Source organism: Myotis brandtii, unplaced genomic scaffold (assembly GCF_000412655.1).
Source record: "Myotis brandtii unplaced genomic scaffold, ASM41265v1 scaffold274, whole genome shotgun sequence".
NCBI lineage: Eukaryota > Metazoa > Chordata > Mammalia > Chiroptera > Vespertilionidae > Myotis > Myotis brandtii.
In genome coordinates this window covers 252,395-268,835 of record NW_005360425.1, presented here as the reverse complement: position 1 = coordinate 268,835, position 16,441 = coordinate 252,395, and the positions used below count along the sequence as shown (strand labels likewise).

The window sequence follows — 16,441 nt, the reverse complement described above, 5'->3', positions numbered from 1 at the left end:
GTGTCTGGCCAGTCTGGGTGAGGAGCTGAGGGCCGTTTTCAGGCTGGCCAAGCACCCTGGCGACGTAAGCTCCCAGCTTCTCCTTTTTTTCTTTTCTTTTTTTTATTCTGGGATTTATTTACCTTCTATAATTGAAACTTTGTTGCTTTCAGTGGAGTTCAGAGCCGGCTCCTGCTCACTCCAGCTCTGTGGTGACGGCTGGCTGAAAGCAGGTATCTGGGGTTTATTTACATTCTATAATTGAAACTTTGTTGCTTTGAGTGGAGCTCAGAGCTGGCCGCGGCAGCTGGGAAGCTTGGCTTCCTCCATCATCGGGGCAACCAAGCCTCCTGCTTGCTCCAGCTCCGTGGCTGCTGGCCGCCATCTTGGTTGGGTTAATTTGCATATAGTTGCTCTGATTGGCTGGTGGGTGTGGCTTAAGGCGTAGCGAAGGTATGGTCAATTTGCATGTTTGTCTTTTATTAGTGTAGATGGAAAGTGAGAAGAGAGAGAAGATAGAAGGTGAGATGAGGGGCCTGCAGAGTCAGGAGGCTGTGGAAGGTGCAGAAGGTTGAAATCCTCACTCTGGCATCTAATGTAAAGGGGAAGTCCACGTGCTTCCTAGTCTGGTTGTCCTTTCATTGTCCACTCTCTCTGAGCCTTAGCGTCCTACCTCATAGAGTTGTTCTCAGGCTTGGCCACAACGATGCTCATTGTACCACCTGGACAGTACGCGGCATAGCAGGCTCACACTCAGTGTCAGCCACTTGTCTTCCCTCCCTCTGTGACAAGCGTGGGGCTGGCATTGAGGACACACTTGGAAAAGCGGGTTCATGATTCTCTAACACAGTGCTCCTGTCTCTCTGGAAGCTTCTAGGAGTTCTCCAGCCACACTGAACTGCTCCCTTTCTCTCTCCCAGGCCAGAACTGCACGTTCCAACTGCAGGGTCCCAATGGGACAGTTGAGAGTCCAGGGTTCCCATACGGCTACCCCAATTACGCCAACTGCACATGGACCATCACCGCAGAGGACCAGCACAGGATCCAGCTTGTCTTCCAGTCCTTCGCCCTGGAGGAGGACTTTGATGTTCTGTCGGTGTTTGATGGCCCACCCCAGCCAGAGAACCTGCGAACCAGGTACCACCCATCTCTTCCCCACAGCACGTAGCTGGGCCCTGAGCCAAGCTTGCTGAGAGGAGGAACCCACTTGGGTGAAAGGTTTATGGTCAGTCAGCAAAGACCCTCTCTTTTAATGAGGCCTGCCCTCAACTCCTTGGGTTTCTTTATATTTTCCAGTTTCTTTCTCCTGATTAGAAGTGCTCAATGGACAGGGTTGATGAGTTGGATATTTGGGAAGACTCGACAGAAGACATAAAAGGGTTATAGAGAAATTCAAGTTTTTCTCTTGAAAACAGATTTTGGGTGTATATGTTGTATATATGACTATCTGTTGGTGTATATTATTTGCACACAGATTTCCCCCCTTGGACCCTGCAGATATGAGTTGAAGGCTAATAATAGTGGCTGTGTCTTGTATCCTCTACTTGAAAACCATTAATACTTTGTTGAAAATTGCTTTGCATTTTGCCTTGGCCACAAACCTTGTGGTCGTGGCTATGGGTATAGAATCAGAAATTTGGGGAAGATTCCACTCTCTCAAACCTCATTGCAGGCGATGGAAGAGAAAACCATGGAGAAGGCGAGACTGTTTTCCTGTAACCCTGAGCTGTCTCCCAAGCAGGGGGTTCACATGGAGGAGGGAGACAGGGGTGGAAACTACAGCCTCTGCAGAAAGGACAAACTTTCCTGGGGCAGCTGTAAGGGCTCCAGAGTTGCCACTCTGAGGTTTGATTGATGGTAGTCTGCCCTGCTTCATTGCAAGCCTTGTCCTGGTCCTGTCTGCCAGGCTTTGGGCTCCCCAGGAAGCCATAGGGTTAATGGCTTACCAGCCAACCAGCCAAGTCCCAGGGAGCTCGGGGTGCTAATTAATGAGGGGTCCCTGCCAAGTCCTTAACCTCAAGGCTTTGTTGAAGATGCCTGGAGCAGGATTACAGACAATATTTGCAATTCCCCCCCCCAGCCCTCTTCTCTCTGGCAACCTGCCCTCTCTGGGCAGTGCAGAGGTGAGACTGCCAAGCCTGCAGCAGAGGTTGGGGTGTCTGGGGCTCCATGGACGAGTAGTTTGTTTTAGACCAGACTGGTCTTTTTCATCTCCCTTGGGCTCAGCAGGATTTGGCACACAGTAGGTGTTCAGTGCAACTTGAATGAAGGGACTCAAGTCCTCCCTGCCCTTATTCATTCCACAAATATTTCATGAGCACATGTTATGTGCCAGACACTGACCTGGGTGCTGGGAATATAGCTGTTAGCAAAACAAAGCCACTGTCTTCACAGAGGTTACATGCTAATGAGAGAGACAGGAATGGGCTTGAATAGTGAGTTTAGAGTTCAAGGAAATCGGTGCTAGGTAGTGCTTAAGACCATGAGACTGGATGAGGTCACAGGGGAGGGAGTCCTCACATTAGATGTTGACCTTAGGTGACACGATGTAGGGCACCTGCATTGACTGGTGGTGAATGTTAAATGAATGTTGAAAGATAAAACATCCAATTAGGCTAATGGGCTGCTTGGTTGGGGTATGGACCCTGCAGGTAAACTTTCCAGCTCTGCCTATTGGGGTTATTCCAGCTTTCCTTTCTTTTAAAGCAGCGTCCACACACATGTAGTCAGACCTCTGTTTCCTGACGTTGGGGTTTGCTGGCTCCGAGTGAAGTATTAGAAGACTCACCAGAGGTGGGGATTGCTCTCGCCTGGAAGGTGGGGGTTTCATGACCTTGGGAGGTGGTCCTGGCAGGGGAGGGCCCTGGATTGTGTTCCTGGCCCCCGCTTAGCCCATGCTGGCCAACCAGCCATGTTTGAGGAAGAGGCGGCTCCCAGGGTTTGTACCTTCACTGGGTCATCCTTGCTTGGGTTCCTCTGTGTCACCTTCCTGATCTGCTCATGTCAGTTTATTTCAGAAGTAGCCAAGGGCATTCAGGCTCAGCCGAGGGGGAGGCTGGAGAGAAAGCTCTGCCTCTCAGTACCCCTGGAGCAGAGGCACTCACACCTCCGAGGACCCTCGGAGGGGAGATGGCCACAGAGGGGGACCATCCAAACAGCATGAAAAATGTGCTCCTTGAGGGGTTTGGAATGACACTCCTTTGGGTCTGCAGGGGGGATAGCAAGTGTGTTTGGTGGGGACCCTTGGATCTTTGTGAATTCTTTTATGTTCTCACATGGTTATTATTCTACTCAGACTTCCTTTTTACTGAGGAGTCAGTTTCTCTATGTATGCTTGTCTAGAAAGTCATCTATTTTATGGAGATTGTCAAGGGTAGCCGTGTAGAATTACATATAGTTCCCCCAGGAAACGTTCCTATCCCCACAGTACCTGGGATCACACCCCCTGTCTTGCACCTGCTCCTGTGCATTTGTGTTTTTCTTTTTACTCAGTTCATCTTGCCAAAGTTTGCCTGTTTTATGGGTCTTTTCAAAGTTTCAATTCTAGGGCTATCAATTTTATTCTTTCCCTATTATCAAACTTATTGATTTCTGTTTTTATCTTTATTCATTCTTTTCTCTCACTCACCTTAGGCTGATATTGCTCTTTTGCTGGTTTTGTGAATTGAATTACTTCCATTATTTCCTGTTTGGTAATCAAAACATTAAGAAACATTTTCCCCTAAGTACAACTTTGACCATATCCCATGAATTTTGATGGATAGTCATTATTGTAGAAAGAATCTCTAATTGCAGTTTTGCTCCTTCCTTGACTCTAGAGATTTTTCCTAAAACTTTCCAGTAAACTTTTTTATACTTAAAAAATTACTATTCAGTTGAATTGTATTTTAATCGGATTATGATTTCTACTTTGGAGAATTTGTTGCTTTTATTTTCACAGTATAAGATCATTTTTATGTAAATGTTCTATGAGTATTTGAAAAAACCAAAGTAGATTCTTTGGTTGAAGGGTAAAACTTTTTAGTATTATTTATTTTTTCTAATATCTTCTTTATTGTCTAGATCAGTGGTTCTCAACCTTCTGGCCCTTTAAATACAGTTCCTCATGTTGTGACCCCAACCATAAAATTATTTTCGTTGCTACTTCATAACTGTAATTTTGCTACTGTTATGAATCGTAATGTAAATATCTGATATGCTGGATGGTCTTAGGCAACCCCTGTGAAAGGGTCATTCGACCGCCAAAGGGGTCGCGATCCACAGGTTGAGAACCGCTGGTCTAGATGATATTTGTCAAGGACAAGCAGTGTGTTGATTTTACATTTTCCTATTGTTTTTGTCAATTCATCCTTTTATTTCTAAGTTTTATTTTATATATTTTGGTGGTGTACTCTTCAGCATGTATTTTTAGCATTAGATCTTCAGAGCAAATTACATATATTTTTCAATATAAAAATTATGTTTATCCCCAAAGGTTTTTTACCTAAACTTCTACTTTTATAATAATATTACCACCTTTATTTTCTTTTAGTTTTGCATTTATTGAGTCCCTGTTTGCCACTTTCTTTATTTTTAATATTTCTATGTCATTGTTTTAGATGTATTGCTTAGTACAAGATATAATTGAATTTTTATTTTTAAATCTTTCCTGAGAGTCTTTATTCTTTAACTGGAAAGTTTATTTCACTCATATTTTTTTGTGCTAACTGATATACTTGCTCTTTTGTGTAATTGTATAATAGTTAATGCTTTGTGTTTTTTAGCTTTCTTATGTCTTTTCCTTTTCTGTCTTCAAGTGTAAGTTTTCTTTGTCTTTTCTGTGATTTTTATTCTAGTAGTTGAAGTTACTTCAGACCACATTTTAAACTGTGTTATTTTTTATTTAGAGAAAAAGGAAGGGAAAGAGAGAGAAATATTGATGTGAAAGGAAAACATTGATAGGCTGCCTCCCGAATTCCCTACTGGGGATTGAGCCCGAAACCAGGGCATGTGCCGTGGCCAGAAATTGAAGCAGCAACCTGTCAGGCACACCAGCCAGGGCTTAAACTGTATTTCTCTGTCAATATCTTGTCTAGTTAGCCTTTTTGTTAATCAGGTCTCTGGTATTGCACCTTACAGAAATTCCTTAGTGATTGTAGCATGTAGGCATCACTCTCTTTCCTAGTTTCCAACATGGACATACAGTCTCCCTTTTTATAAACCTTAGGTTATTTCCATGAGAATTTAGGGGGTTAGGTTGAAGGGGAGCTTAATGTATTGTCTTGCCTCTCCATTTTGACATGGACATTTCTCTTAAGATTTTTATTCTTTTTGATGCTATTATATACAGAATTATTTTTAATTTAATTTTTAAATTTTCTTGGATATCTAGAAATACAGTATCTTATATCTTGTGACCTAGCTGAACTTGTCATTAATAGTCCTAATGGTTTTTTATATCTCTGAATAAAAACAGTTTTAGTTCTTTTCCAATCTAGTTGCTTTTAATTAAATCTTTTTTTCCCTAATTGCACTGGATAGAACCTTCAGTACAACATTGAATAGAAGTGGTGAGAGTGGACATTCTTGTCCTGTTCCTGATCTTAAAACATTTAGTCTTTCCCATTAACTATGATGTTAGCTGTAGGTGTTTGGCAGGTGCTCTTCTAATGAAGGTTTTTAAGTGAAGGATTCTGGCACAATCTGGCTGCAGTATGGAAAACCCACTGGGGTGGGGGCCAGACTAGTGACTGACAGGCCAGGCAAGAGACGGTGGCACCTGAAGTGGAACAACGAGGAGAGAAGATGCTGTGGATTTGTGTGATATTCTGGGAAAGCGTTGCCCCCGGAGTTAAGGGTGGATTTATAGGGACTGTGGAGTGGGAATAAGAAAAAGGAAGGGGTGGAGGTTGACTCCACAGTGTCTGACTTGGAAGCAGAAAACAAGCCATATTGGCCCAGTCAATCTAGTTTCCAGTAAAATGTGTTCTCTCAGCCTATCAGGCTGTTTGCCGCACTGACGTTATCCTTCATTCATCTGGCAGAACAGGTAGGTCACCTCCTGTCACAGTGTTTTCCCGGGAGACAGTAGGGTACAGTGGGGACAGGCCTAGATTTATATGCAGCTCGGTTCTGCATTTATTTGCTCTGTGACCTGCCCAAGTTTGGCCTTTCTGAGCCTCATCTATAAAATAGAGGTGACACTGACCTGCCTGACAGGGTTGTAGCATGTGAGCCACCTGCTACAGACCCCATAGTGCTCCACAGACATTATTTGCATTTTCCCCTGCCCTTCTGTTCTCAGGACCTAGAAACTCAGACTGTTTGTAGAGGACTTTGGTGCCTGTCTTGACACATCATCTGTGGCTCAACCGTTAGACTTTTTAGATCAGGGAACTGCAGATGTAAAGGACAGACCCTGATGTAGGGATTGGGCTCATGGGGAGACATTCCCTCTGGGTAGCATTACTGATCCCATGGTCGCCCATCTGTGGGGACAGCCACCAGGAAGCCTGCAGTAGGCTTTCTGTGTTTATTGTCAATGACGACTGACAGGCATAAGTTTTGCAATTCTGCTTTCTGTACATTTTTAATGCATTTCTTTTTTCACTTCGACTCTCATCCTCAGTATCCTCATCTCTGAAGTGGGTATATCAGTATCTATCTCATAGGTTTAAATTAAATAATGTACGTAAACTGCTTTGAATTGTGATGATACATAAACAAAAGGAATTCTTAAATATTTGTAGAAAAAAATAAAACACAGTTAAGCAAAAAGACACACACACACACACACACACACACACACACACACACAAACGCAAGTGAATTTATAAGTCATGAGATAGAGCGGTGGCTCTCAACTGAAGGCAATTTTGAGCCCCAGGGGACATTTGGCAATGTCTGGAGACATTTTGGGCTATCAGACTAGAGAGGGGCTGTGGCATCTAATGGGTAGAGGCCAGGAATGCTGCTAAACATCCTACCTGGCAAGGGACAGCCTTCCACCACAAATGTCAGCAGTGCTAAGGTTGAGGAATCCCAAGGGAGGTGATTGAGGAGTGAAGGCCTTTAGTGTCAGACACCTGGATTCTAATCTCATTTCTGTGTCGGTGACCTTGGACAAATGAGTCAACCCACCTGAACCTCAGTGTCCTCCTCTGAGAAAGGGAGGCTTCTCAGCAATGCAAGGTACTGAAAGCTGCACCTGGCATCGTTCATGAAGAGGTGCCAGCGGGCACACTGTGCACAGCTTGTTCTATATGCAGATGCCATTCATCTCCCAATGACTCCCTTTCTCCACCAGGGGTTCATCGCCATCTTCTTGAAAGCATCTCACATTTCATCTAGAGCTATTCACAAGCAGCAGCATCCCAGGGTGCCAGGAGGCAGCGTCTGGCTGCTTGAAATTAAATTTACAATAGAAGCTGATCAGATTCTTCTCATAATGGATCAGGGTGGGAAATGGGAGTAGGAGCTGGTCCTGAAGGCCGGGAAGCCTGTAGGAGTTTGAAAATTAGCAAGGAAAGAACAAAGAGCCTTCCAGAGAATGCAGTGTCAGCCCGGCCTGGATGAATTACGGAAACAATCCCCACATCTCTGCTTTCGCACAATGAGATGGCCTTCCCGTGCTGGCAGACGTCCGATTGCATTGCAGTTTAATATGAAATGAAGTTTTCTAATGGAACACAGCGAGCATAATCTATGGAGACATTGCTAATAAACTGCATCACTGTACATTGGAGGGTTGATAGGGCGCCGGTGATGACTGCACCAGTTAAGCACATCTAAGCATCCCTTAATTTAGACATTTGGGCTCACGTTGTGGGAAGCACTACCACTTGTTCCCTCAATTACTGGCAATGCACATTCTGTCATCAGCCTAAGGTGGAATGCAGTTAGTCATTTGGAGCTAGTTGCAGATTTCACTCAACTGGCGTTAGGCACCTGTTTGGAAGTAGTAAAAAATTCACCCAATTTGCCAGATTTACCGTCTTATGAATACAGATCACAGCAGAGGCCCCTAAAGAACCTGTCTGTTGGATTCCTTAAAAAGTGTGCCTTGTACATCAGTCGGGTTGTCCTGGGAGGACAACCCCAGAGTTCCTTGAGAATGAGCTTTGCGGGCTGGAGGCGGCTGGAAGGACCCATGGGATGAGGGAGCATCCCTGATTAGGACCGAAGCAGAGAGAGGACACTGGAGAGGAGAAAGAAGAAATAATGACACTGGCCACCTGTAATGGGTCAGACACCATGCTGGACTCATTCATTCATTCATTCACTGTTATTTATTTAAGATGTATTGAATGCCTACCAGGAATGCCAAGTGTTGGGGATATAGCAGTTAACAAGACAGCCTCCGTTTTCAAGGAATTTATGATCTCTTAAAGGAGACAGTACAGATAGTACATGATGCTGTGACTGAGGAATCTGACCTAGTCTTGAGGAGATCTTTGTAGATTCTGATCTGGGGGCCTGGGATGTCTTCCCTCCACCTATCCTTTGTTTAGTTATCATTCTTCATATCTCAACTTACTAATCACTTTCTCACCCAGCAGGTCCTCTGAGACAACTCTAATTTTCAATCTAGTCAAACCCTCCTGTGATGATAACCCCTCAGATTACACATCCATCCTTCATGGTTTTACTTGTGCATGTGTGTGATAATTGGATTTGTGCTCATTTCCGACAAGACTGCAAGCTTTTTGACTGCAGGGACCATTTCTGTTTTACTCTGCATTGTGTCTCCAGGGCCTGGTTCCATAGTCGGTGCTCAACAAATATTTATGGAGTGAATGAATGAATGCTCTCTGGAGGAAATTAGGTCCCTGATAGGGCATGGAAGGAGGGATGGGGAGAGAGTTTCAGGCCAAGAGAATAGTGTGTGCCCAGGCCTAGGCAAAACAAGAGAAAGGCAGGGAGCTCAATGACAATGGTTGGGGTGTAGTGGGAGGTGGGTATGTGGCTGAGCCATATCATTAGGGGTCCTATATGCTATGTTGGGGAGTTTGTGATGTATCCTAAGGGAAGTAGAGACATACCAAAAAGTCTTAACCAGGCATTCCATGTGTTATCTAAAATAATTCAACAACCCACCCATGAGATGGGGGATATTAATTTTCTTTGCAGGGGTTTAGTAAACGTCTCAGTTCTGTAAGCTGCTAAGTGGCTAATGGAGCAGTGGGTCTCATGCAGCCAGAAACCAGGCTTTCTGCTCCACACCAAGAAGCCTTCTCACTGCGTGGGACTCATTTGCATTCACTTCATTTCCTTTTTAAAAATTCATTCCATTTTCCTTGTTAAGCAGTTTCTTTAAAATGGTAGAAATAACGGGAACTCGCTACTTCTAAAAAGTCAGGCCATGCAGTCGTGTATCGAGTAAAAAACGCAAGTGCCTTCTTGTCCCAGCCCCGCTCCCTGGAGGTAACCGCTGTTAACAGTTTGGTGTGTGTCCAATTTCTTTTTAACTACAGATTCATTAAACTGCCCATGAGGCTTATTGGGACATCCATCAGCCCTTTAAAAATTGTTCTGATGAATTAAGTGTAAACTAATTAGAAACATGGATTCAATTACCCTCGAAACACACAAGGGTTTAATAATTAATAGGAAGAGGGCTTGAGGCCAAAGGCATTATGGATTTTATCAAAACCCTAACATCTGAGAAGTAAATATGTTTGATTCATCCTAAATGCCGGCAGATTTGCCGTCCGGAGGCAAACCTGTTGGTAGGAGCTTTGTATTTAATCAGGAAAGTTATCTGTGATTAATAAGGAGTCATCTGAAGAGTGGAGAGGCCAAAGCCTGCTGGACAGGGCTGCCTGGGACAGGGCAGCAGCCTGTCTTTCTGAGTTATCGCCCTTGGTGTTATTCATGGTGTTTCACCAGGCAAGCTTGGGGGATTCACGGAGGTTCCCAGTGAGATTGCTGACTCCCACTGTGGGAACAATGCTGGGCCAAAAACACTGCAGAATTTGGGGGGAGTGTGTGTGGCATTATTTATCCTACAGTGGTTCTCAACCTTCCTAATACCGTGACTCTTTAATATAGTTCCTCATGTTGTGGTGACCCCCAACCATAAAATTATTTTCGTTGCTACTTCATAACTATAATTTTGCTACTGTTATGAATCGTAATGTAAATATCTGATATGCTATATGTGTTTTCTGATGGTCGCCACCCACAGGTTGAGAACCTCTGTGTCTAGGACCATGAGCTGTGATGCCTTAGGTAGACAGACCCAGAGGAGGGTTGGGAGGTTGGAATAAATATTTACCTGTTGTGTACCAGGTGCTTATGGGCCATATCTCATTTAATCCTCACAATTTTCCCAGAGGTAAGAATATTGTCTTCAGTTTGATTTCTAAGAAAACTGAATCTCTAAGAAGCCACATGCCTTGGGCAGCTGTATTCAAACTCCTAGATTCTGCTGACACCAAGTTTACACAGGTTGGCACAGCCACATCAGGGATGAGGGGGTTGCCGAAGGGGAGGAAGCAGGGTCTGCCTGGCTTGGGGCTTGGGACACCCACTGCAGTGACCCAGGGGGCATCCATGAGCTCCATCACCGAATGCCAAAGGGTGGGTATGGGCAAACGTGGTTGGGGTTGGACCCTGTGGTTCAAGGTCAAAGTCTGTTTTTGTAGTAAAACCTTACCTTGCTCATTTGCCAAAATCTGCTAGTTAATAGCAGCCAAAATTTAAGGCACTTTGGATCCTGAGTCTCAGGCAAAAGGCCTGTGCTGCCTACACCCCTCCCCATGATGGGTCCTGTCCACAGTGTCACCAGGGTTGGTCAAAGAGTCGACTTTCCCCCAGAATGGAGTTGGCCACTCCATGGCCCTCATCTGGCCTTTGCTGCAGGTGGTAGCCAGAAGGGCTGTTGCTGAGATAAGAAAGTGTCTCCTTTTTTATCCTTAACCCTTGTTCCCTGAACCTTGGGAATATCAGAAAGTGCTGTGCAAGGGACTCTCCTAATTGGGGATGTTGTCCTCATGGTGCAGGCAAGTTTGGACATGTAATTCCAGACTTTACTCCATTTCTTTGTCTGCAGAAATGGCACCCAACTAATACCTCCCAAGTACTGAGCCCATCCTCTCTTATTGAAAAGAAAACCAGTTCTCAGTTTATATATATATACACACACACACACACACACACACACACATATATATGTATATATATATATGTATATATATGTATATGTATATATAATATTTGCCTCTGGTTTTCACCTAGTCCTGTTCCTTCTCGGGGCCAACGGCATTCTCCTGACTTGTAAATTGAGGACTTAAGTTTAGCAGAACTCCAAAGCCTCTTCCAGCTCTGAAATGGTGTGATTGAGCGATGCTGGAGATGTGTGCAGAGGGCTGTAAAACACTCTGATCTTCTCGGATTATTTCTGCCCATGCAGTTACTGCTCTTGGCACTTTCAACAGTTCCACCATTTGTCTTTGGCATCAGGATTTATTTTCCAGTGGCCTGTTAAGCAGTGTGGATCATTCTTGCTCCTCCTCCACATTGTAGAGTTGTCTGAGGGAAGCAGCTGCCCAGCCAGGGTGATATTTCCCAGCCCCCACCCCCTTGCATCTAGACCAGTGATTCTCAACCTTTCTAATGCCGCGACCCTTTAATACAGTTCCTCATGTTGTGGTGACCCCCAATTTCATTGTTACAAATTGAACATAATTAAAGCATAGTGATTAATCACAAAAACAATATGTAATTATATATGTGTTTTCCGATGGTCTTAGGTGACCCCTGTGAAAGGGTCGTTCGACCCCCAAAGGGGTCGCGACCCACAGGTTGAGAACCGCTGATCTAGATGGTGCTGTAGTTTAGTGGTCAGTAGAAAGTGGACAGAGGTAATATACACCCCTCCCAGGCCTGGCCCAGAAAAGTGCCTCTGAGATAATTCTGCTTTGTCTTTTTCTCTGGAGACAGGAACTGTAAGAAATCTGGATGCCTGGATGACTTTAGGCAGTAGAACCTGCCCCCTCCCCCACCTGCTGCTGATTGGCTGGATTTTACATTAGTGAAACATAAGCTTGTACACAGACTTAGACTTCTGAGAGTCCAGGGTTTATCTGTCTTTGTAGCTTGTGTCTCCTTAGCCATAGAGCCATTGCAAACTTGAGTGTTGGTATTTAGGAATTTATTTTAGAACCTAGAGGTAGGCGAGGATTCCAGATAGCACAGTCCATAGCTTTCCAGAGTAGACACTTGGTCTTGTTTGCTTTGGGGAGATGAAGCTCCTGCATGGTCTGGCCTTTGTGCCTAAAGCTTAGGCCATTGCCCCATAGGTGCAATATATTTTGAAGCAGTTTTTGTGCTTCTGACTTTTAGTGGATTCTTTTTAGCACCAAAATGTGGTTCTGCTTGTAGTCCTGACCCCCATCTCATCCCCTGCAGCCCCAGATGAGTACACAGTGTGGTGTGGTGGTTAGGAGAGAAACTGTGGAACCAGTGCACTTGGGTTCAAGTCATTGTTCCGCCTCTCACTGGCTCTGTGACTTTGGGGAAGTCACTTCTCCCTGAGGCTCAGTTTCTGCACCATCAAGTTGGGTTTCTAGTAGCACATACCTTGGAGGGAAGTTGTGAAGATTCAACTACCTTACAAGGCACAAGCTATGTGAAGATGCTGGGCATGTGGCAAGCACTCAGTAAATGTTGGTTGTTTTATCATCACTGTCCTATCCAAAGCTCACCTCTTCTAAATACTTCCACTCTGGTCCAAGCCACCAGCACCTCTTGCCTTGATTATCAAAACTGGCCTCCCTGCTATCGCCTTTATCACCATCAGTATGTCCTTAATACCGGAACTGAGGGGATCTTTTACTTTTTCACATTTTAAACAACAAACTTTTAATTAAAATAACTAGAAATTGTTTTAGATTTATAGGAAAGTTGTGAAGATGGTACAGAGAGTTCTTATACACCCCTCACCCAGACTCCCCATATTATTACCATCTTACCTTTGTATGGTATGTTTGTCACAGTTAATGAATCAGTATTGATATGTTGTTATTAACTAAAGTTCGTATTTTATTCAGATTTCCTTAGTTTTTACATGATGTCTGTGCTAGGATCCCATCCAGGATAGTCCATTATGTTCAGTTGTCATGTCTCCTTAGGCTCCTGTTGGCTGTGACAGTATCTCAGACTTTCTTGATTTTGATGACTGACAGTGTTGAGGAGCACTGGTCAGGTATTTTGTGTAATAACCTTCTCTTTGGGATTTGTCTGATGTTTTTCTCATGATTAGACTGGAGTAATGTGTTTTAGAAGGAAGATCACATTTTCATTACATCATACCAAGGGTTCATGCTATCAACATGACTTATCCCTGAAAATATTGACCTTGATCACCTGGCTGAGGTTGTGTTGGTCAGCCTTCTCCACTGTAAAGTTACTCCCCCTCCATGTCCTCTTTGAAAGGAAGTCACTTATGTGCAGCCCACACCTATGGAGTAAAGTTATGTTTCATCTGTAGGGTAGAGTATCTACATAAATTATTTGGAACTCTTCTATAGGAGACATATATTTTTCCTACATTCATTGATTTATTGATATCAGTATGGATTCATGGGTATCAATTTTATAATTTGGTTTATAATCCAATGCTAGTTTATTTTGTTGCTTAAATTGCTTTGGTCATTGGGAGCTCCTGTTTCCTTTGACATTTCCCCTTCATTGTCAGTTTTCATTATTGGCGGTGTTATTGCTGCTGTTGGACACATGAGCTTTGGTTCCTTTAATGAAAAAATGGTCTTAGAAACCAAGATCTGGCACTGGGTGTACTCATTACTATTTGGTGTCATTGCTTCTAGACCCTTTTAGATGACAAAGCAAGAAAATAGATGTACATATACTAACCCATGTATCTACACATACCTATACATTTTTATCTGTATCCATCTATCTAAATTCAGCTAAACAGGAGTTCATACTGAAGTTTCCAACTCTCATCCATTACCACATGGATCATTCTAGCCTCTTCCCCTTGCTTTTCTGGAACTTTCCACTCTAACAGTGAGGAACTGCGCTCCCACCATCCATTTACTAATTGTTCAAGTCTAGGGTACCTGTGTAGGGTATCAGAACATTAAGCTGTAATCCAATGGGGAAGTTTGTAACTAGAGAATGGTGATTATGTGCAGTTCCTTTTGCCTTTAGTCTTACAGATTCTAGTCATTGTGAAAGTTACTTAGATAAGGACTAAGAGGAAAATACACATCAGGGAAAATACACAGTGTGATGTGTAAGGGGTAGGATTTTAATAGGGTGGCCAAGGAAGCTATCACAAAGAAGGTGAGTAAAAACTTGAAACAAGGTGAGTTTGGTGTGTCCACCTATTTTCAGGTGGCTCCAGGGCTTGGGTTGTGTGTCATACAAGTGTTTTCTTTCTCAGGGCCCAGCAGATTTCATTATGGAAATTTAAGAGTGAGGAAACATATTCAATGGTAACTTAAGGTGACATGGGAAACACTCAGACACATGTATGGCACCTGTCCCCCAAGAGCTCTGCTCCCTGGTTCCCAGGGTAACATGATGAAGGTGATGAAGATACGGTTTGGGTGGAATTTATGATGCCCCTGAGCACCTTGGAGGCTGACAGTACAGTGTCTTCAGTCCTGCCTGAAGGAGAACACATCTTCACAAGGTTTATGTAGGCGAGCTTCTCTGCACCTGATGGGCTTTTCCTGTCCCTCTTGATTCACTCCTCCCCACCACCATCACCACTTTTGTCCCCTAATGAGCATTGGTGGCCTCATCAAGCAGTCTTAAAGGAAGGAAGACAAAATTGATTTTGTCCCAAAGGGCTCTCAACTAGTGGTCTGGGGGCTTTGTGATGCCCTGACCAATCAGTGGAGGCGCATCCAACCTCTGTCTTCTCCAGCATCCTGTAGCCACACATCACAGGCAAGGTGGATCTTCGACTTGTATAAACTCTATGCAGCGAAGGGGAAAGGTGACAGATCCTGGCTCCAATAGTCTAGCTGTATTTCATTCATAACAGGATTTCATTACCGTCCATAGATAAATTCAGAAAGCAGGAAATCTGTGAAGGCTCTTAGGAGGTGGGAGAAGGAAGCAAGAGGAGTTCTTGCAGACCAAGATGGGTTTAGAAATAGCCACCAGCTGTAGGACTCCACCCTTTAAGAGCCCACTGTTGCTCCTCCCAATTCTGTTTGATTGTTTAAGCTTCCCAGACACATTGTGTGATTTACTTCTCTCAGGAATCCAGTAAATACCTTTTGGGGTCCCATTCTGCAGAAGAGAGAGCTGTGGTTTAGAATAGGGAATAAGCACCGAGCTAATAAGAGGTGGCCGAGTTCTCAGTATCCCTGCTCTGAGCAGTGCTGCCCTGCCACATGGGCTGCTGGTCCAGTGATGGAAGGAGGCAGCCTGAACAAGGAGCCCGTGGTCTGAAAGGGCATCTGTGTATGAGAGGAACCCTGCCGGGGATGTGATTCCTCTTCCACAGCCCCCGCCTTCCCCTCACCCCCAAACTGGAATTTACCTGAACTTGGGCCTAAAGGAAAGGAGACCAGAGAAGCTGTCTTATCTCTGCAGAGCTCCTCCAACTTAAGCCGGGTGAGACCGTGCCATGGCAGATTATTTCCAGAACCCCGAAGGAGCGGGTTCCGTCTATTTTGGAGTATGTAGAAGAGTAAAGATTTTCTTTAATTAGATAGTGCCGGATAGATTTAATTAAAGCTTCAAACCTGCAATTTTCTTTGTTTGATTGATCAGTTGGTGCTGATTGCCTGGAGTAATTATGAAGGGGGAGGTGGCCTTTTCAAAGTCTGGTGGCGATAAGAAGCAGACTGACTCACCTCCTGGGTACTTGGCTGTCAGAATGGAGTCTGAGAAGGTTTATATCGCACAAATGTGTGTGAGCTGGTCAAGTGAAAAATAAGGTATTTAAATTCTTACACTTTTGTCTAAATCGTGCTCCTGGCTGATGTGCTTCCTTGGAAAAGTTTTTTTTTCCCTCCTTTCTCCAAATGTGATCACACCCCTGAGACCAGATGGTATTCTGTCACTTTTGTCTTTCTTTCGTGAAATAAGTGAAGCACATTGTTGGGAGTGTCTCTTAATAGCCTTTTAAAATGGCCAGAGCCCACAGAGGACCAGGAGAGAAAGACGGCCTCTTATGGACGCAGTGTGAGCTTAGGGAACTCAGAAGTGGTTTTTAAACTTTTGTTTCAAATACAGTTGACATACAATGTTATATGAGTTTCAGGTGTACAACAGTTATTACAATGTTATCGACTATATTTCCTGTACTGTACTTTACATCCCTGTGACTACTGTTATGACTAGCAATTTATACATCTTAATTCCCTTCATCCATTTTACCCATCCCCCAATCCCTCTCCCATTTGTTGAGCATCAATTTGTTCTCTATAATAAATGAACAAACACACTCAGAAGGAGTTTCAATCCCAGCTCTGTGACCTGGGCAGTTCCTTTTCCC

General features: G+C 44.0%; 1 protein-coding gene across 1 annotated transcript in view; it reads left to right on the top strand.

Moving 5' to 3' along the window:
• Positions 1-506: 506 nt before the first annotated feature.
• The window catches only part of LOC102261585 (CUB and sushi domain-containing protein 2), a gene marked incomplete at its 3' end in the record, with an annotated part of 266,048 nt that continues 250,113 nt past the window's right edge, over positions 507-16,441 (top strand). The window contains exons 1-2 of the mRNA XM_005868672.1: positions 507-540; positions 900-1,116. Coding sequence (XP_005868734.1) covers positions 507-540; positions 900-1,116 — 251 coding nt within the window. The remainder of the gene's footprint in view (positions 541-899; positions 1,117-16,441) is intronic.